This window comes from Falco punctatus, assembly GCF_963210335.1.
Source record: "Falco punctatus genome assembly, chromosome: 1".
Classification (NCBI taxonomy): Eukaryota; Metazoa; Chordata; class Aves; order Falconiformes; family Falconidae; genus Falco; species Falco punctatus.
In genome coordinates, this window is record NC_137580.1 from 54671893 (window position 1) to 54694123 (window position 22231).

General features: G+C 47.3%; 1 protein-coding gene across 1 annotated transcript; it reads left to right on the forward strand.

Moving 5' to 3' along the window:
- Window positions 1-16698: 16698 nt before the first annotated feature.
- UCHL1 (ubiquitin C-terminal hydrolase L1) lies at window positions 16699-21862 on the forward strand. The gene is made up of 9 exons (XM_080379123.1): window positions 16699-16918; window positions 17006-17017; window positions 17346-17474; window positions 18600-18750; window positions 20048-20133; window positions 20209-20256; window positions 20647-20716; window positions 21075-21133; window positions 21440-21862. The coding sequence occupies exons 1-9, from the start codon at window positions 16886-16888 to the stop codon at window positions 21524-21526; spliced, it is 675 nt and encodes a 224-aa protein (XP_080235249.1). The 5' UTR covers window positions 16699-16885; the 3' UTR covers window positions 21527-21862.
- Window positions 21863-22231: the final 369 nt, after the last annotated feature.

The following is a 22231-nucleotide window of genomic DNA, read 5'->3' on the forward strand; positions in this document are numbered from 1 at the left end:
ATGCCAGTTTACATCCATTTGTTCTCATGCCAACATTGTTCTTTAGCTTAAATAGCTCCTCTCCCTTTCTAGTGTTTAGATCCCTGCTGTATTTGCAGATTGCAATCATATTCCCTCTCAGGCCTCATTTGCTAGGCTACACAAGCCAGGTTTTCCTTGTCTCCTCCAGACTAACTGGTGTTTCTGTTCCTCTGCCTCTCTCTGCACCTGTCCCACTCACAGCAAAGGCAAGAGGACCCATGCCTGGCACTCTCCAGGACATCACAGCTACCCCACCACCCCTCCTGCCGGTGTCCTGGCCTAACACACTCCAACGTTGCGCCTTTGCTTTCTCCAGGGCAGCAGGACAGCGGCAGTTTGGTCACCAACAAGGCAGGGCATCCAGCACACCACCTGCTTTGCTGCTTCCAGCAGCAGGGCTCCTTGCTCACAGCAGAGAGCAAAGGCAAGACCTCATCTTCTACTAGCAAGGGACATGTGGTACAGCTTGTTTTCAGCGTGGAGGATTTGTTCAGATGTGACTACACATCCTAGGTCAGAGCTCCTGAAAAGCACGGACCTGCTATCTGACAGAGATGTGATCAGTGGATTACTCACCATTACCCACCAACTGACAGGATTCATTTTAGTTTTTCATAGTTCTGCTAAAAAATCCTTACAGTGGGTGCCCTCAAGTACCCAAATTCCTCCCTAACTAGCTCCTAAAGTCACCACTCTCTTCAGCTCAAACCCTGCAGCAGCCCTGCCTAGGGTCCTCAGGGGTTTCCTAGGGAAGTCACAATCCCTCCTCACTGAGGGCACAGCAGAGTCCACCCAACACCCCACCAAAAACAACCAGTCTTGTCACTAGTTCCCAACTTAGCTGCAGAACTGAAAAGCAAAAGAAATAATCCAAGTTTAAAAGTCATCCATTCCTTCTCCTAGGAAATTATCCCCACGTTGTTCTAATCTATTGCTTAGATGCCTCTTCGCCAGGAAGGACACATTCACTCATGCTGCTTCAGAGCCAAGAATCTCCCTCCTCATTACAACCAAGTCATGTATTCTTCATAACACATGGTAAAACTATTCTTCCTCCGGAAGAGTCCTCTCCAAACCTCAATTTCCCTTAAGTGGCCAAAACCCCTCAAAATACGAGACAAAGAGTATTCCAACACTCGTCACTGTAAAGGAAGAATAAAAATACCCACACTCGGCACTGCTGTTCCAGGCAAGGAAGTTAATCAGCCAAGATTTTGTCCCAAGGTCACCATAAGAGGATGTCTCTCCCCTGAAGTGCTAGGACATCTGCACACTTATTTTAACCAAATGCAATCATGCAGGCAGAAAATAGTTTTAAACACAAGACAGGCAATTCAGTCAGGCTTTCAGAAAATACTAGAGCATGAGATGGCAGGATGATGACATGTCAGATCTAGAACAAACTGGAGGAACACAGTGGAGAGCCAGAGGACACAGCAAGCCTGCAGCAGCACAGCAGCAACCCATACCTCGGCTTCTGGGGCAATACAGATCCTTCAGTGAAGCACCGAAACTCACTGCAGACACTGTTACCCTGCACAACTGACCGCAGATACCGTTATCCTGCATGGCTACCGACAGCATCCAGCAGCCACAAAGCCCACCAGCCCATCGCCAGCACAGGGCTGGGTTTCTTCTTGGGCTTACTTCTTTTGTGTTTAAAGCACAGAAGTGCACTTATCCTCCCCAGCAGGCAGGAGCCCAGCCAAAACTTACAAAATACTGCAAACAAGCAGGCAAAACAACAAATTACAAACACTAACCATTATACTTTCCATTTTATCTGTCTGAACTCGTTCTCTATCTGCAAGGAGAAGCGGCTCCGCTGCTGCCCTGGGACCCAAGCGAATTCCTGAGAATTTCAGGTGGGACTAAATGGGGTCCCCGTTTTGTTCTGAGTACTGTATTTTTGCATATCCCCATTTGCAACCCTGCATGCAACCCTCCAGTACGATTTAATCACGAAATTGCAAAGACCACTGTAATAAACCCCCCCAAAAAAAACCAAACCAACACAAACAAACAAAACCCACAAAAAATCCCCAAAAAACACCAAACAAAACACACGACCAAAAAGAAGCTGCTAGTTCTACAGGCACTTCTGCCACTTCTCCTGCTTTTTACCTCACACGCAGGCTCCCCCCCCCCCGCAGCAGAACGGGACCCGCCGCCGCTCCCACTCGGCGCCCGCGGGAGGAAAGCCCGCGCTCGCACCGGGGCTCCGGCCAGCCCTGCAGCAGCAGCAGCACGGCCGCACTCCTGCACGACCGGGAAAGGCAGCGGGAGCGGGGCGGCGGGCCGGCAGCGGCACCCGGCACCCGGCACCGGCCTCGCACGCCCGAGGCCGGGATGCGCCGGAGCCCCCCCGGGCAAGAACAGCGGGAGCCTTTCCCGGCCTCCTGCCCGCTCGCACCGGCAGCGGGCCGGCCGGAGCGGCGGCACCGCACACGGGGGGCCCCGCGGCGGGACACGCCACGACACGACACGACACGCCGGCCTGCCCTGCCCGCCTTCCCTCCCTCCGGCCCGGCGCGGAGCGCACCTGCCCGCCGCTCCGCTCCGCTCTGCGCTGCGCCGCCCGCCCCGGCGGCGCCCGTAGCCCGCTGCGGGATGCGGCCAGCCTTCCGGAAACGCTTCCCAGCCCGCTGCGCTTACCCAGGAAACGATTCCGGCCGCCGGCCGCCGCCGCCCCTCCTCTCCCTCCGCCCCGGCCGCCGCCCGCAGGGGGCCGGGCAGGCGCGGCGCGGCGCGGGGAGGGGGTCGCGAGCCGCGCCGCCATGTTGTGCGCGCCGCCGGGCCCCCGCTGCCCCCCGCCAACCGAGCCCCGGGCCGCAGCGGGGGGCTTCCCGTCAGCAGCGCATCGGTAGCCTGCAGAGCCCGTGCCCTTCCCTAGGGGGGGTAGCGTTAGTGCGGGGCGGCGGGCGTGCCCCTGGAAAGAAAAGAGAAATAATCGTTTCTCCTTAGGAGAAAGCGTCGGGCTTGTGCTTGGCGAATGCCAGGTCGAGGCGAGGCAGTAGCAGTTACGGTCTCCAAATGCCACCTGCTGTGTCCCAGCACTCCCCCAGCAGTGAGGAGAGCCAGAGGTAGGCTGGCAGGCAGGTTTGGAAGCCCACCTAGAAGAATGGGTTGGTTTCCACGCTGGATTTGGGCTCCAGTAGCAGCGTGGGGGTGGGTTAGACGCCCACGTGGCTGATGGACATGGCGACCCCTCTAGCCACGGGCTAACGGGGGGCTGGGCACCAGCGCCGCGCCCGGCTGCCCTGTTCTTGTGGGTCTCAGAAGTTACGTAGCCGGCACGGACGGAGAGGAACGGGCCGTTCCCCGGTGCGGCAACATGCCTGCTCCAGCCCGCTTGCCGTACTGCAGGTACGCTGAGAGTAAATCCCTAGGCACGGCTGGAGGTGGATGAGTACAGAATCACAGCAGCGTCCCAGGCACTTGTTTGTGAGACCGCAAAGAACGCAGCCGTGGGAAGACCCTTCTGTTTAAAGCCTTCCACATCTGTGGGATTTTGCCTGTTGTGTCAAGACAGGCTTTTGAGATCACAGGGGAGGGAACTGCTCGTTGCTAAAGGAAAAAAAAATCCACATGGGATGCTAGCTCAGTGGAAAGTGTGTAACTGCTAACAGACCTTTTACTCCCACACCTCACAACCTTAGGACGTCCCTGGAACAGCAGATGAAAACAATCGGCAGTAAAATACAGTGTCAGTGTCATACTGGAGTGACCGAAGATATACAAGGAGGTCAAAGAAGACTATTACAATAATGAAATGGCCAGCCTCATTTTCTCTTAAATGAAAACACATTTAGCAATCCTGCTGAAGTGCCCGAGTCTACTTTACAATTTATCACACCATTTATAATGGCAAATCTGTTTATCTGGAAAAGATGCTTTTCCCTATGCATTCCAGAACCTTCTTCGGTATTTTGTTCCTTGGCTTTACAACTAAGCTCCTGGTAACAGCAAAATGCCCATGAACTGAGCACAATTAAAGGGATCATTAAGATCAATAAGAATACAGCATCTTTAATTAGAAATATTTATGGGTTTGGAAGATCATATTGACATCCACTGGGCTAAAGAAGAGGAAAAAAAATGCAATTATAACTCTACAGTGATGAATCAGAAGAAGCAACAATTAGGCAAAGATGTAATAATTCAGAGCAAAGCACCTAGAAATCACGCTTTAATACATAGTCTTAAATAGATTGTTCTTGTTTGTAGCAGTACCCACATTTTTCCATTTGTCTTAAAATCAGACGTGATTTAAACTTCCAATTTGTTTAAAAAGAGCAACACTTTTATAAGCTAAAACTCACATTTTCATTTATATTTTTAGATCCAGAACTATGATGAAGCTCCAAAAAAGGCCTTCAAATAGTTGTAATGATCTGTAATAGAAACATGTCATCAAGATCAGTTCCAGAAGGAGCTGTGACCTCCTGAGACATCCAAATGTGGTTCATCAAATTCCAGCATTTGCAAATCAGGGTGCTTCCCTTTTCAACAAAGCACATCATCCAACAGGAAGGAAAGCTTTTATGCTTTGATGGCACACTGGAGCAGAACTCCCCTGGAATTTGCACTTTATTGCCTAGAGATGCAAGGCAACTATCGGGTTACCCAAGATTATTAGTGAATAGCCTATTAATACATTACCCTGACAGAAATGGCCAGGCAAGACACTCTCAAATTCACAGGCCTTTGACAAGAAGTGTAAAAGCACTGCATGCATTGTGGTTTTTGCTAGGCAGTTAAAATTGTGATTAACATTTATTTACGTACTCTATATAATGCACTTTGGATTGCAGTATAGTAAGCAGAGTCGTAAAAATGAAATGCTGGGGAAACTAAATAAGGAATTTTATATACGTCCTAAACGGGCAGCTGCTCAATGCACTCAGACTTCTCAGAAAAGTGGCTGTACTGCTTGCATAGGCTCAGCCTATACAGATAGGCTCATCAAATACAGATCTCGGTTAACAATCCATTGCGTTAACTGTCCATGTACAATGAAATAGTTCCTTCAGTTGTGGCCTTCAGGAATTGATACAGAGCACGTAACTGCCTCCGTACTGAAGACACAAACATCTCGTGAAATAGCATTTATAAAAAGAGGACAAAAAAAAAAAATAGAGGCCTTTCTATATTCTCAGCTCATACCAAAGTCATTTCATCATCATCTTGCTGTTTCTATGTGAGAACTATGACTGCAAATTCATGTCGGTCAAAGTCCATCTGACCTTGCAACAAGGAGTGGCTGCCCACCACAGTCTCCATCGGCAGGTACCCCTCTGCCCCCCACCTGCCTCAGCACACCCGGGTCTGCAGACCCAGCTGCGGAGCTGGCTGTGCTCCCGGGTGTTCTCTCAGGAGAAGTTCATCGTTTCTTCCCCTGCTTTCTTCTGTATACCAGCTTTTTACTTAGGGGTTCCTCCACGTAGGGGAGATAGTTAAAGTGCTCAATGATCCCATCTCTCAATCTTGTTTCTTGCTGCAGAGGAAAGTAGGAAAGAGGGTGAATATGAAATAAGCAAGGCTACCATCTAGTGGTGCAACTGTACTTCCCTACTTCAGAGGAATCTACACCATCAAACAACCTTTTGCTGAATATATTGATCCTAAAGCCAAGCTTAACGTAGAAATTTAATTAGGAAAATTCTGTTAGAGCGGAATGGTAATTTTCTTTGGAACTGGTTCTCTAATATGTTCTCACAGCTCACTGTGACATTAAGTCTCTGTCTTAAAATACTAAATCAAGTAATTTTCCAGAAAGAACAAAAAACACCCTACACATTGTACATGCAGCTAGGAGATTTAAGAATTTGATTTGTAGCATGTAATTTTTCATTACGGGCTTGAACATGCTTAGTCCTTTGGACACATTGCCTCCCAGGACCTGTGGGAAAGCATGTATTGCTCCTGTTATTTTGAGTTCCTGTCTCATTAGTGCTCCCTGGGCAAGCGGATAGTGAAAGACTAACTTTGTCATGGACAAACTTCCCTGTGTTATTTATGGAAGAAGCAAAGACCATGAGACATCAGTCTCAGGTAAGATTACTCCAGTAGTTTAATCAAGCCAGGAAGTAAATCAAGGCCTCATACTCCCAGAGCCCTCTCCCATCCACCGCATTAGCGATCTCGGACATGTTACTGCCACGCTAATGAAGGCTGATGGGAACAAGTGCAATCCAGAGCAGTTTGCTGATTTCCTAACACACCACCAATGGTAATGTCAAAGTTTCTTTCTAGCTCTTCAGGAATGCAAAGCTTTGCATTAGGAATAGTTGTAAAGTACATTAGAAGTGATCTCTTAGACATCCGACTAGAGGTAATTCTCTGATCTCTCCTTTCCCTGCCTGTTATACAGCAGTATAGTGAGATCTCCTACGGGAGGGGTGAAGGTAAGGTGGCAAGGTGGCCTGGCCTGGCCCCCAAAATTATATAAACTCCTTGACTATATGACGGGCTTACCCAGCCCACCCACTCATCCAGACAGGGGCAGCTCCATTTCTTTTTATCATTACAGGCAAGTTCTAGGGCAGGTGAGCAGGGTGACTGTGTTAGCTTGCAAACAACTGCAGTATTGGAAATAGGAGAACATACCAACTGACCAGGCAGGGAAACAGTCTGTTTGGACTACTTCTAGCTGGAGGGGCCAGGCGAGGGAAAGCTGCTCTTTGTAAGGAAAAGCTGCTATTAATGCAGTTTCTAAATACTACAGCAGCTGCTTAGGCACTCTGCTAGAAAGCAGTAGGTGCTTTCAGAGCTGACTTTTCAGCAAACTCCATTTACTGTTTTATGTGGCTCTGGTGAACAAAAATACACAAAAGTTGCCACAGAGTTGCCTGTATGGGTAGTCAAATAAAGAGAATAGCTCATGCTTGCAAAGCTAATGTGTAGCTAAATTTACTTGCCTTGGCTGCTTAAAATGGGAAGTATAGCCCTGCTTTCTGATGGGCACTGAAACATATGATCTCCAATATTTTTCTACAGCTGAGAAACAGGAATACAGCAGAGATTTTGCAATGCAGCTTGCCTTTGAGGCTACAAATACTTTGAGAAGGCAGTTGTTCAAACAGCACAAAACAAAGCACAGGTTAGAAGTTTTAGGCCAACACCTCTCTACTGCCAGCAGCTGCTGTGTTTCAGCCCTGGCACTTTCACACCTTGGAGTTTCCCCTGGAAGTGCAGCACTGCTGGTTTTGCTTCCTGGTGGGCAACCAAGGATGGTGCAGCAGTACAGCTCCCTATGAGGCCATCAGGAAACCCATGTCTCAGGCTAGAATGGCTAACCCACTCATATGCTATATACGCACATATACATGTTCACATCCACTAATACTAATTAAGAGATCTAGAAAGCTAAGATAAAGTTGGAAACGCTATGTTTACTAACAGCAGAAGGCCAGTGCTTTGTCTCTGAAACAAGAGAGACAAAAGTCCAGTGTCTAATGTCCTAAATACAGCTAGAAAAGCCCAGGCTGCAAATGCACTCAATGGGAATTTTGCCCTACGTGTATCAACATACACTGGAAAGAGCAGCATGTTTTGCGTTTATATTTGCGGCTGCAGAATGTGATACAGATCCCTTGTTTTTCTGATCTATAGTGTTGTTCCCCTTGCCATCTAAATATTTTTCTCCAAAGAGACAAGGATTTCTTTCAACAGGCACATTCATAAGGTAAACACCTCCGCAAAAACAGTAAGGGTCAAGGACCAAACGACAATCTTCTTCATACCCACATGTGCTTTGGGTAAACACTTCAAAACAGTGCTTCTTAAACTGATCCTCAGAAAAACAATTTCTCAATCAGTGACAAACACTGTCTAAACATTTATCCGAGGTGTATGGCTGGAAATACTCTCCTCCTTGTATAGTGTGGAAAAATTTGTGGAGCAGAGAAGGAGAAAAACCTCCCTTTCACCCCACTGCTGGAGAGGCTTCAGAGACCCACCTCTGAAGATGCACAGGAGGCACTATACAGTTAGGCTGTGAGAGTGGTTTAGGGCAAAGACAAGCCTGGAAGGGGTGAAGTTTCCCAACTGGGCTTGTTTCACTGTGTTTTTAATGTTAATTGCTTGCAGTTGAGCCAAGACTAATGACCTTCCAGCAGCAACAACCACAGCGCAGCATCAGAGCAGTCAGGCCCCTGTATTGCTGCATCCCCCCACCCCCCCACCCCCCACTAGTAAGAGCAGCACATACAACACAACTGCTTTGTGTTAGCGATGCACTGGGTGGTCACCATGTGTGAAAGGCTTTGTAACGGAATTAAAACTTAACCAAAGGGTTATGTTCTGCCAGATGTACTTCTGGAAAGTGGTTATTAATGTGGGGTTAAGTCTCTCATTCTTAAAGATTTTGAAATCAAAGCCTTGTCTTGTAAGTACAAGTGAATAGCTGCTGTTAATTTGTAATTAACACAGGAACCAGTACAGGCAAGACTTTGGAGATCTCAGCAGCTAAAAAGCACGTGCTGAATTCTGCTAGCATGACTAAGGGATCCCTTTAAACGTTTCTGCACATTGTTAGAATGGAGAAGTAAAAGCAGCTCAGATCTAGGCCTGTGAGGCTTTCTGTCTACCGTGGTCACACTGTGAAAGAGTCAGAGCTGTGCTGCTCTGAGGCACCAGCCTGCCAGAGCCGTGCACAAAACATTATACATACATGCATATATATATATATAGTCGCTGGGAACTCTTTTAAGATGTGCCATAGGCCTTAGGAGACATGAAGAAGAGGTGGTTTGGGACTCACTTAGATGCAGAAAATTTCTTTCCCATGCAGTCCCACAGCCAGCCCACTTTCAAGACAGGGCTAGATAGACAGGCAGGTCTTGGGGCAATCCAGGGACCTCAGGCTCTCGGCTTCACTTACTGGACTGGCAGCAGCTCTGTGCCAACATCATTGCCCAGGGGAAGTCTCTCTAACAGAACCATGCTTGAACTTCTCACAAACTTGTCTGCAGTTGAGGCTTTTCTTCATCGCACTTCTCTAATTAAAAGCAAAATCCCCGCACTTCTCAACTGTCACATGTAGGTGAGGAAGTAAATCCTTTAGCACAAGTTGGTCTAAGTACTGTGGTACGCATGTCCCTTTGATGTATAGTTCAGGGTAGCTTGTACTACATAAGACATTTTTGTTATGGAAGCAGAGTTTTCAGAGAACATGATGAGCTGAGCACACCTTATTTCAGAATTTATATAGGTGGGGGTGAACATGTATATAAAAATCAGATGAGATCATTTCATCAGAAGACTGCTCACAAGATACAGCAAGAATACAGGACCATGTCAGATATGTGGAACAAAGCAAGCATTTTTCAGGATTCTGTGCCTGAGTTAGCTTAACAGCTTTTTTTTTTTTTTTTTTTTTAATTATGTCGCTTTGTTTTCAATGATTTCAGCATCAACTACTTGAAATTCTGCTAAAGGCTCCATTTGCATAAAAAAAGACAGGATGAAGGAATGCCTTTTACATCTGGGTTAATTTCTATCACTATCCAACCCCTCTTCCCTCCCCTGAAAAGAACCTCCAGGACATAGTGTAAGTCGGTTTGCGCTGCTGAACTGGAGGAGTGACAACATTTCACAACAAACCCCCTTCACAGGAGAATCCTTGTCTACACGTGCCTCTGCTGTCATGCAAGCAGGAAAAGCTTCTTTCTTTTGCAACAGACACAAAAGCTCTTGCTATTCCCTTCTGGCAGAGCCCCTTGCTTCTCACTTCTTCATCCAACAGCAGGCAATTTCTTCATTCGCTCCTCACATTCCTCCAAGAAACACCAAACCCACGCTAGCATGTAAAGCGATCACAGGTGACAACAAACTTGGTCCTGAAGTTAGGTCCCTCTTCAGCAGCTCCCAAAGGCATATATTCTGTCCTTTTCTGGAAAAGATTTCATTCTTGAGGATGGAGACCACTGAAGTAAGAGGCATTTGGGTGGTGGCCCATGCCTTTCCCTCAGCACCCCACACACCTGAGGAAATGCATCTCTACCACCTTAAGAGTACTAATGAGTCACTGTCTTGATATCCTTTCAACTGATGGACAACATTCCTCAACTTTCAGTCTCACACACACACACACACACACACCCCACCCCTACCCCTACCCTACTGTCCTCCAGCTTAAGAGTGGATACTGCTCAGGAGATGATTTGGAGCATCATTTTATTTTGTTTCACAAGAAACTCAGCCTACCTGAGGTAAACTCTTCCAGCAGTCCCATAGGAGAGACTGTGAATGCTATGTGGGTGCTATGTATGGCTGAGGAGCATTCAAAAGCAAGCCTAAGGATAGGGTTTGCTAATTAAGTTGTGACTGAAGCAATTGAAGACTGCAGGGGAGAAGCAGACTGGGGTCACCCCAAGATGGGGTGGCACAACACAGCACTTGGGAAGGGGCACAGTGTTGTACAAGAGCGTGTATTGCAAGAGTCAAGCACCACCATTTACATCTCTCACAACCAGTAGTTTAAGCCACCTGGCTCATCTTGTTTTCTCTTGTCCCTATTAATCTGAGGAAGGCATCGACTGGATGAAATTAAAGTAGGGACGTAAATCCTTATCACAGATCATCCAAGTGCTACATCAAGATTTGAATCCGTTAATATTGGCTATTTTACATGTGTTACACTAAAACATCAAAAAAAATCAGGTCCTCTTAAGATGCGTATTTTACCTCTCTAGATAAAAGCACTAATCCCAAGAATGTATAAATTAACAAAACAAAAACATAGGAAGGAAGGAGGGATTGCTCTCCTCTACTAGAATAGACTAGAAAGATCAATTGTTCCTGCCTAGAGAGGAAAAGGGTGGCTTGCTAAGTCAGAGAAAGCATTTGAAGTAAAGGAGACACCTGCCAATTGCCCAGATGCCAATATACTGTCTTCCTTATCCATCAAGGCAAACCTTGTAAGCTTTCATATCAAGTAAAAGCAGATCTAGTATATAATTCCATTGGAAACTAAGACACCCTTGACAACAGTAATATCTATCCTGCCTTTCTTTGTGGAAAGAGAATCACTCCCTGTTTGTCCTACTTCTACCATGAAACAAAGCATACTATCACTGTGCCTCTGACAGACACCATCACCATATGGTGGACACAATTTTGCAGAGGAACAAGGTGAAGATCTTAAGCATCCTACCAGACAGATCTGAATTCAAGAAAACCATCACGGCCACACTCTTCAGAACCGAGACTCTCAAGGCAAGCCTTCAAAACTACATTTTAGCACTTTAACACTTCCACCTACAGACTTCCAGAAGAGTTTTTGCATTCTGCAGAGTTTGGTTTTTATGTTCTGGAGGACTTGGCAGTAGTTCAGAGCACTTGCAGAGTCATTGCTGGCAGTCAATACACACAAAGGCAGACCTTGACAGAGCAGCCCCTCTCATCAGCCTGACCCTTTTATCTGCATAGCTTCAGTGTTGCCCCTCTCCAGCTAGGCTTCATCACAGGTCAGACCCAGTGTTCACAGCCTTCAGCCTGTTTCCACCTTAGCAGTCCTTAGTCATTCCATCTTCTAGACAAAACACCCTCTCCTTGTGGAGAAGGGTTTAGGAGAACCTGACTTTTCCAACCTGGAAAAGATGTCTTTTTTCCTTATTCCCAACTCAACTCTGAGCTACTTTGAATTTCTTTCACTTCCCAGTCTTACTCCTGCTTGACATTTAAGACATTTTAGCCCAGAGCTCCTGGCCCTTGGACCTGGAGAGCAGCTGCTGACAGCCAGGTGCTGAGTGGTGGCTGGGTTTACATTGCCTCACAGCGCTGGGCTGCTATCTGGGACACTTTTTGCAGAAGTATTTAAATTAACCTGGCTGCAATCCAGACACACATGCCTCTCTTCCTGCTCAAAGCTTTCATGGACCCAGGCCCTCTATAAAGTAGTGATTTGTGCTTGCCCTTTTGACTCCTCTGATCTTCTAATTAAAGGCTGGGGCACTCACACACAGGAATTACTGCTGTGCTTCAGACAATTTACCAGAAGAGAAGGGGGATGTTACTGCCTTACAGTATCCCTGAGACCTGCTGTCCCAGCAGTGGCCTGAGATAGGTTTGTCATGCTTTATGGTTGGTACCTTGGGACACAGCGTACAGGTTGGCTGGGATGGAGTTAATTTTCTCCATAGCAGCTGACATCGTGCTGTGTTTTGGATCTGTGACCAAAACAGTGCTGGTAACACACTGATGTTGTAGCTATTGCTGAGCGGTGCTTGCACAGCTCAAGGCCTTCTCTGTTTCTCACGCTGTCCCTGCCAGCAAGCAGGCTGGGGGTACACAAGAAGGTGGGAGGGACACAGCCAGGACAGCTGACCCCAACTGACCAAAAGAATATCCCAGGCTATATAGCATTGTGCTCAGCAATAAAAGATAGGGGGGCAGTTTTCCAGGGGGCCATAGCTCAGGAACTGGCTGGGCATCAGTTGGCTGGTGGTGAATGATTGCTTTTTGCATCACTTGGTTTGTTTTCTTTTTTCCTTCTTTCCTCCCCGCCCTTTGTTTATTAAACTGTCTTTATCTTAACCTTCAGGTTTTCTCACTCTTGCCCTTCTGATTTTCTCCCCCATCCTGCTGGGAGGGAGTGAACAAGCAGGTGGTTAGAGCTCAGCTGCCTGCTTTGGTTAACCTGTAGCATGTAAGACTTTCTCCAGCATCTAATCTGGGATAAAGGCTTTCTTCAGCCAGTACCATTTTTTTATTTTGGAAAAGCTATATACATTTGGTGGTATAGCTAGATAGCAGGGATAGTGGCGTAGCAGTGATGGAGAGAATACAATATATTCACCCAAATCCAGTTGAGGGCAATTCCCAATATGTCCTTTACAATATCACAGACGTAGATAAACATGTGTAGATACACTAACATGGAAAATGTTAGTAGTGGAAAATAAAGACAATATAGTATTATCTTTCCAGTTACCTACTGCATACTAGTTGCTAAACAATGGGAAATTGTCTTGCTTCACAGCCACATACCTACCAGACTAGAAGCCTGTCATGCTTTTGGTAAGTTAAGCCTGTGTAGCCTTTGTGGACTGTGGCTGGCCCCAGCAGGCCGATGGCAGTTCTACTAACTACTGGGAATTTCCAAAACAGAAATGAAGTCTGCTCTTGCTATATGCCGTAATGCATACACAATCATACATTATCATAAGATGAATTACGGTAACCTACAAGGTAAAAATAGGTATCCTTTTCTCATCAACAGGCAGTGAAGGCTGGATTCATCCATCTAAAACTCAGTGTCCCCACTGTAGACCTCTATACTTGAACTGGGTCCCATAGGCTCCCTTCACAGTCAAGGGAGAGAAACTGGTGTTTCTAAAGCACAGTTTGTCTCTGCCCAAAGTAACATCTCTGGTCGATTGACTCATGCTCTCAAATTTCTTTTTCTGGCTGCAGATTATGAAGGCATCCTAAATGTCCCTGCAATAGAAGGATGGATACTACCTTAGTTACACTATGAATTGTCAGGACTGGCCTTAGGCAAAACTAGCCCTAGCAATTCTTCAAGGGTGCTGCATTTCTGTATGTCAGTCTCTCTCAAGCATACTACTATGGTATAACTGAGCTGTCCTAACTGCCCTCAGGCAGGATTCACCCCAAACCCAGCAGATGTACTCACAGTAAGTAATCACAGTAATCTCGGATACCTTCAACTCACTGTAGGGGAAGTGCCAACGGGCTGTTACCAGGAGAAAGGTGATGTGCAGTAATGGCTTCTGTGGCTCCAGCAACTGCACCACCACGTATCTGCATCTCCCTGCTCTGGGCACCCCCAGCCAGTTATGGACACCAACTGTTTCTCAGGGAGATAGGGAATTAAGGAGATTTTCAGGAATGGGTTTGGGATCCTTCTTTTGGGAAGCAAGTCATATTATAAGAAAGTTAAGAAAGGCACAGGTCTGAGGTATTTGCTAGGCAGGTGGAGATAGTACAGCTGAAGATGGGGACCTGGACTGCCTCAGGGCTTAGATTTTCGCTGAATAGGAAAATCATTTTCTAAAGAATAGTTTACAACCTTAGCTTCCATTTCAGGAGCTCTTTATTGTCTAAGGTCAGCTTTGTCTCCTTCAGCACCCTACTTGTCATAGGTACTTTTGTTAGAAGATCTTTTGAACTCAGAAACAGCCCTTAATTGTTGGTCTAGTTCTTCCTTATGTAAACCTTCAACTGAAACATGGGGAGAAAGTAAATGCTACCACCGAGTCCTATATTTATAAGATACCTGCCAAAAGATCATACACGTAGCAAAGATTCTTCTGTATGCACTTTCTAGATTAGACTTCTGAGTAAAAGCTTTATTTGTAAACAGTGTTGAACACCACAGGTACTATTATTACATTTGGACAGTGCAGAAAGTTCACAAGTATTTCCAGTCATTTTTTCAGGTGAGTTGATTTTATTGCAGTAGTGGGAATGTATTGGGTTAAATGTGCTAGGTACATCTACCTGCATGGGAAGAAAGACAGCCCATAGACTTTGTCTTTGCAGAATGTAGATGGGGACGGGATATGACACTGTTCACTTTTTACATGACTTTCCAGAGGCAGGCATCTTTATGCAACTGTAGCAGATTTTTACCAGTTTTGTCTTGTTAGGCTTACTGTTCATTTAAAATTAATGTATTGATGTATTTGGCAGATTCTTTCTTAGAAATGATCACTCCTGCTACGGTCCCTGTATGCTGCTCATGGCACACAGAGACTAAAACGTTTGCATTCTCCCCCAACAGCCTAGACACGGGAGCCGTGCCAGGGATGACTGTAACCTAGAGATCTGAGCACAGCCATTGCTCCAAGGCAGGCTGAAGTTATAACCACCATTTGCCACTGAGCAATTCAGAAATAGGATTTTTCTTGCCATTTTAGCCTTCTCTTTTTGTAGGCTGCACGATGTATGCTTTGCCACCCTCTCAGAGGAGCTGCATGCAGCCTTTGCTACATATATATCAGGGACCATCAGCATCATACCTGCTCTTTCAAGTTGCTTTGCTATACTTGCATCTCACAGCGCATGAAGAGTTCATCACAAAAGGAAAGATAGTCAAAGATACTACATATAGAATAAGTATTTCGGGCCATTTTTAGCTTGCTTACAGGTATTAATGACTGTTTTCACCCAAAACATAAGGGGGGAAAAAACAAAATAAATGATACTGTCATTTACTGTGAACCTTCCCCTGTCCTACCTGAAAATCAGTAGCAATTCCCTTTACTGTGATAGACTGAATCACAGGATCATGGGATGCTTCAGGTTGGAAGGGTTCTCAGGGTGACTCTAGACCAACCTCCTGCTCAAAGAATGATCAGCTACACGATCGGCCCATGTTCCTCGAGGCTTTATCCTGCCTGGAAGCATCCCAGCTTTGCCCATAAAATAGAAAACCCTCCTTTCTATTGTGTCTTTTTTTCACTACATCTTGTTACAGGTAGAACCAATGTGACAGCGTGTCTGGAACCTTTTATGGCCGTATTTCAAGGATTAAGCTAAGCTTCTTTCCCTATGAGCTCATTGTAAACCGAGTAAGGTTGATAAAATGGGTCTCAGTTCAAAAACATACGCATGCGAACACCTGATGTGAATTATTCCCCACTAACTTACAGTGCAGTAGATCTACAGTTAATTTAAATGTGCTTGAAATTAGGCGGGTACTTACTTAGAAATTTTGCTGCACTGGGATCGAAAGCGTTCTGAAACAGGGTGGAAAAACCAAAGGAAGGAAGTCATCAAAACCAGACGGCAGACATTCAGCTGACTATTTGGTTCAGTATTTGCATTGTTTGCAAGATAACTGTGAAGCACCTCTCGCTTACCCACGAGGCTCCCATCTGGCTGTTTACTAGTAAAATCTGAAAGGCTGTTTGGGCTCCACGTGATTTCTACTATTTCAGGTAGGTTGGTTTTGTTGCCTTGTTCGGAGATGTTCTAGTCCAAAGACATTGTATGGAGAAACTGTCAGGTCATGAATAAAAGATAAAAAGCCCACTATTTTTACCAACTTCATTGGACCGGTTCAGGAATTGGTTCGAACTGCAGAGATGCCATCAGCAGACTTTTGCGACGGTTTTATTATCACGCTGAAATTTTTAAAATAAGTATCTGCTGCTTATGTTGAGTATCAAACCCATCAATATTCTTTACGCCACGCACACACAGCGCAGGGCCCACGCCAGGGCAGCGTGCAGGCACACAGCCGCGGGCACAGGCTTCCAGGACAAGCAGGGCCCTGGGGCTGGGCCGGTGCCGGTGCCAAGACCCGCTGCCCTCGGTGACAGGGTGACGGGCTGCCGCTAGCCCGGGGCAGCCACCCGCCGCCCTCGCTGACGGGCTGCCGCTGGCCCCCGCCGGCAGCGCCGCCCGGCCCCGCGGGGGCGAGATAGCGGCGGGGCCAGGCCGGGCTGGGCCGGAGGCCGCCGCCGCCGCCACCACCTTGTCCCCGCCGCTTCTAGCACTTTCTCCGCACCGTCGTAAGGTGGGCCGGGGTCCTCCCCGCCGCGCTCCACTCCCGCGGAGGAAACGGGACGCGGGGTCGGGCAGCGCCCGCGGCCCCGTCACAGCCCGGGCCGAGCTCCCCCCGCCCCGCGGCTCCCCGACACCTACCGCCGCCCCCCGCCCCCGCCGCGGGCCCTCCGCGCGCGCGCGCCCCCCGCACGTTGGTCGTGCCCTGCTCCTCCCCCCCCGCCGCCGAGTGGGCCAGCCCGCCCCTTCTATATAAGAGGCGGGTGGGCGGCTCCGCACCGCAGCGTCGACGGCGGTAGGGGGCTGCGTGAGAGCTGTCGCGGGGAACATCGTCGTGCCTGAGGCGCAGCCAGCCTTCTTCCCGGCTCTTCGGCGCCCTGCAGCCATGGCCTGGCAGCCTATGGAGATCAACCCCGAGGTGCGTGAGGGGCGGCGGGGAGGGGGTGGCTGGCGGGGCGCCGTTTCTCCTCGGCATTCACCCCTCTCTCTCCGCATTGTCTTCCAGATGCTGAACAAAGTGAGTCCCCGCCGCAGGACCGCCGGGGGCGGGCGGGCGGGCGCCGCTCCTTCTCCCTGCGCCCCTCGGCATCGCGCCCTGCCGGGACGGCGCCGGCTGGAGCGGCGCGGAGCGGTACCGGGGCGCGGCCGCACCTGCGGAACGGCGCTGGGGCCGCGCCCTCCCCCGGGGGCGCCCCCTCGGTCGGGTGGTGCCGGCGGCGGTGCCGGGGCGTGGCCGGCAGGTGGCGCCGCGGTGCCGCGCGTTGTGCTGTGTCACTGGGGCGCGGCGCGGGGGGGCGGCTGGGGTGGGGGGCTGCCGCGCCACCCGCTCGCTGTGCCCCGCGTAGGTGCTGTCCCGCCTGGGGGTGGGTCCCGGCTGGCGCTTCGTGGACGTGCTGGGCTTCGAGGAGGAGGCGCTGGGCGCCGTGCCGGCGCCGGCCTGCGCACTGCTGCTGCTGTTCCCCCTCACCGAGCAGGTGGGTGGCGCCTCCCGCGGGGTGGGGGCGATGCCGGGGCGGAGGGGGTGGCTGTCGTGTCCCTCCGGGGCCGCTCTGCCTCGCAGGTCCTCTGGGCTGCAGCCCTGGGGGCAGCAGGTGGATGGGCTGGGATCGGGCACCGAGCCTGTGGCTGCCCCAGTGCCGTGTGACAGGGTTTGGGCCGTCAGCCCGGGGAGGCCGGCCGGGTCGCGTCTGGCCCGCATGGCCCCGGGGTGAAAAACCCGGCCGTGGTCGGCAGCGGTGTCGGTACCCGCCGGGGGAGGGGGGTGGCGCCGGCGGGGTGTGCCTGTGCCACCTCCGCGAGCGGCTGCGGGCGGGTTTGGCTCCCGTGGGGCTGTAGGTGGGCGGTGGGGAGGGTGCTGGGTGCTCGGCCCCAGGGAGCCTGAACTGAGATGAACTGAGCGACACAACGAGGTCTCTTACTCCGGTACTGCTCTTGCATTCTGTGTATCGGACTGAGGGAGGCAAAAACACGAGCAGTCTTGAGTGAGAGGAATAGAAATTCTGTTACTGTGCTGAATCATGGTATATGGAGAGGCCTAAACGGGTATGATTAATACAGTTAGTCTAATTGATGGTAGGGAAGTAGATGAGGAGATGGACTTTGAAAAAAAATACGTTTAACAATTTCTGTAAAGGAAGGATTATAGCATTTCAGTAGTGATGGGTTTTACACTTGTTTATACATTGTTCTGATAGATAGGGGTTCCTGAAGGGAAATAACATAAAGGTACAAAGGCAAACTATTGCAGAGACATGGCGAGTAGTCTCACTAATAGACCAAAACAATTGAGAGGGAATACAAAAGAGCCTGTCCATTATATGATTTCCCACCCTAAGCTATTTCCAGTGTATAGGACAGATGGAGAGGCTAAGAACAGTGCCTTTGGATATGACTGAGTCATGCAGGTAGTCCATTAAGATTTGGCCTGCATCCAGTATAGATATGCGATGCTTTACTGGACCCATGCCACAAAGATGACTTCCTGGGTGAATCTTTGTCCAGTCCTAGCATTGATTCTCCTGTCAAACTTATTCGTCTAGTAGTTTGCACAGTAAAAATACCACTGCGGTGAAATGCTTAAAACAACTACATGTTTACAGCATGAGAACTTCAGGAAACAACAGACTGAGAAAATAAAGGACCAAGAAATCAGTTCCAAGGTGTATTTCCTGAAGCAGACAGTCAGTAACTCCTGTGGAACAATTGGTCTGATACATGCAGTTGCTAATAATAAAGACAAACTGAAGCTTGGTGAGTATGAATGTTCTGAAATGCTTGCATTTCCATTTTTTTTTTAATGGCAGGAAAATTGAGTGGGTTTGGGCTATTGGAGACACATGGGGCTTTCATGCAAGCCAAGTTAAGGCATACTGTGCTGCTTCAGTTGGTAAGTAGGGCTTTCTTCTCTTGGAGAGGAGCATGTGGTATCACCACGTAGCTGAATTTCAGAAGGGAATGCAGTTCGACTCCTGTCTGCTAGCTGCAAAGGTATCATCCTAGTGAGCAGTGCAAAGGGAAGGTTACGTAGAAGAGCTGGCCAAAGTCTGTCATTATAAAGGGTCCTGTTCAGAAGTAGCTATTGACATAGATGTTGATGTCAACTGAAGAGAAAGTTCTTCATGCCACTTATGTCTAATATAAAGAGTTGCTCAGTGTAGCCTGTAAATGAGTCTAAAACATGTTTCCTATTTGCTAGGAAAGTAGTATAGAATAAGGGTCTGTAAATAGACTTTTCCTGCAGAGGTAATCATTTTGATGATTGTCGTCATTTAGAAAAAGACATAACTGGCTTGGGCAACTGGTGGCTGTAAACTCCTAGGAAATAGGAGTGCAAGTTTTTGTCAAAAATAGGGTTGTTATTGAGTTAAATAGCGTATCGAAAGATGAGATAGATCTGCAAAATAAAACTATCATTATTCCAAGAGAACTTGAACTCTTTGGGTGGTGTGGGATTCCTTTTTACACAAAGGAAAACACATACGGAAGGCTAAGTGAGGGTAGCCTTGCTTTACTCTTGAAAGGATTCTCTGAAATAACACACTTCTGATGAGTGAAATGAATGATGGAGCATATCTTTCATGTAAAACTAGAACTCAACACATCTTAGTACTGCACAACTAATACATGTTCTGGAAAATCAAAGTAAGCCTATCATGAGTAAGTGCTGTGTTAATTCAAAGGCAGTGAGACAACTTAAAATTGCATCTACCCACTTTTCCTGATTTTTTTTTTTTTCAAAATGGGACTGAACACCTCTGCCAGATCTGCAAGGGAGAATTGGAGAAGCTAAATCCCATTTGAAAGTGAGTTACAAGACAAGCATCCCAAATATCCTCAAGCACTTGAATTCTGGCTGTTTGTGTAGATTGTTGTTAATAACTTCTGGATGAATAACTTCAAGTGGTAGCTGTAATATGCTTATGCTGGAGATGGTTCCAGGCTGAATGCAGTGACTCCTAGTTAGTGCAACAAGCATTGATTGGGCTGCATTTGAACTGTGAGTGATGTTTTACCTGTACTCAACAAAATCTTTGATCATCCTGTGCAGATGAGGGATCTGCCCTGAAGAAGTTTCTTGATGAAACGGCTGATCTGTCTCCTGAAGAGAGAGCTAAGCATTTTGCAAATAATAAGGTATATGAACTACACAAACAGCTGACAGCTATCAGCACTAAAGGATGTAGTAACCTGTATCTGCTTTCTCTTAAGGCTATACAAGAAGTCCACAACTCTGTTGCACAAGAAGGACAATGTCGGGTAAGATAAGATGGTGTAAAATCGTGGGACAAGGGGTTTAATGAAGGTGGTAAAGCAATAAAATATTTTGTCTGACAAATAGCTGTTACAGCTCATGAGGAAAGAAATGTGTGACTCGTGGGTGAATACTCATGCAGGGTTTCTTCCTCAAATATGGATTGAAAATTTGGGTTCAGATCCAGTCTGAAAATGTGACTGTACGTAATGATTTCTGGCACTTGGCCTTGTAGCAGTCTTGCAGAGACCTCTTGAGCTGAACTTCAGTTCTTAGTCCTTTGCTGTTGCTTTGTTGTTGACACCTATCTCCTCTGTCCTGTAGTCACAAGTGGGGTTTGCAGTACTAAGCTTTTTTTTTCAGTCTAACAAATTTATCCAATGGTCTCTTCAAAGATTGAGGACAACAGTGTGAACTTCCACTTCATCCTGTTTGTCAATGTGGACGGACATCTGTATGAATTGGGTAAGGTCTTGAGAACTCTGCAGTTAAACTGGGCATACTCTACACTGTACAGCAGTGCTGGGGACTCGGGCTAGATACTTGGGTGCTAGTTAAGCTGTTTGCCGAGGCTCTCAAAATCAAAACAAAATCTTTAAATGAAGGTGCGTTGTCCTGAAGACCTAGGCACTCTTGTAAAGCACATAATCTCCTGTAGAGCCACGAATACTTAGTCTTCTTGTCACTTCAGCAATGTATTGACAGTTTGTTCCAACCTCCGAGTATCTTCATGTGTGTATTTGTTTCTTGAGCCCACTATGCTCAGTTCTGCTAATGAGGAAGTAATATTGAGTCCACTGAGTGATGGGACTTTCTTTGACAGATGGGCGTATGCCATTTCCTGTAAACCATGGCACAAGCTCAGATGACTTGCTGTTGAAGGTAAGACTTACCCCCTTGCTGCTTGTTTCCCTGAAAACAAAGCTTATAAAAGGGTGAGAGGTATGCATTCTGTCTGTAATAGCTGTACCTACTGGCTGTACAAGTTGGTGCTTCATACACCATGGTAACAAGGTAGTATTGTGCCACAGAGCTAGGTATCCATTAAGTGTACTTATTAGTTGGTGCTGCAAGACCTTGTAGCGCAACTAAGATTGGTGGGACCCAGAGGGGCGCTGCAAAGATTTGGTCTCTACAACAGGTGGTATTCTGGTAATCTAAATGGCTTTTTTTTTTCCCCGCCCTGAGGATTCTGCTAAGATCTGCAGACAATTTACAGAACGTGAAAAAGGAGAAGTTCGTTTTTCTGCTGTGGCTTTCTGCAAGTCTGCCTGAGACTGAAGAGATGCAAGGAAAGCAGTCTAATAGCACACCAGTAAATGCAGTTTAAACTCCAGTGCTTCAGTACTTGTTAAACACAGCTGTTCTGGTAACTTAAATTGTTTCCACCTTTTGCTATACACAGGAGCAACATCAGCTGAGCTTATGGTAAAGGATGAGCTCAAGTTTTAATGTGAACAGTTTGGACACATCAGATGTCTTTAGATTTTTTTCACATGTTAAGTAGAAAAAGCTTAACGGGGCTTGTTTAATCTGTGTTATGTTAATTGAGCTGTTGGTTGATATTTCCTTGTCCTTAATGAGAATAAAATGTTCTGCTGGAAGACTAAATGGACTAAAGTGATCACTGACTTTCTCCAAAAGGAGTCACCTGAGGCATCATCTCTCATCTGAGCAAAAAGTTAGTCAGCCTTTTGTTAGCAGGACAATTGTTTTTTTTTTTCTAGTGTCCTGAATGCCTCCAGGAATGGAGAGATGCATCACTGACTGCATAATATGTTCCAGTACTGCACTAACCTTTGGGTAAAGCTTTTGCTAATGTCCAGTCTGAAACTCTTAAAAAACCTCTATTTTGGTTAGAGGGGTAAGGTGTGATAAATGAACATTCAAATGTTGACTTAAAGCTGTCTGCTCTTAAACAGAGGCTGTTTGTATTAGGGCTACAAGCAACAGAATATCAACATGAACAAATTCAGTGGT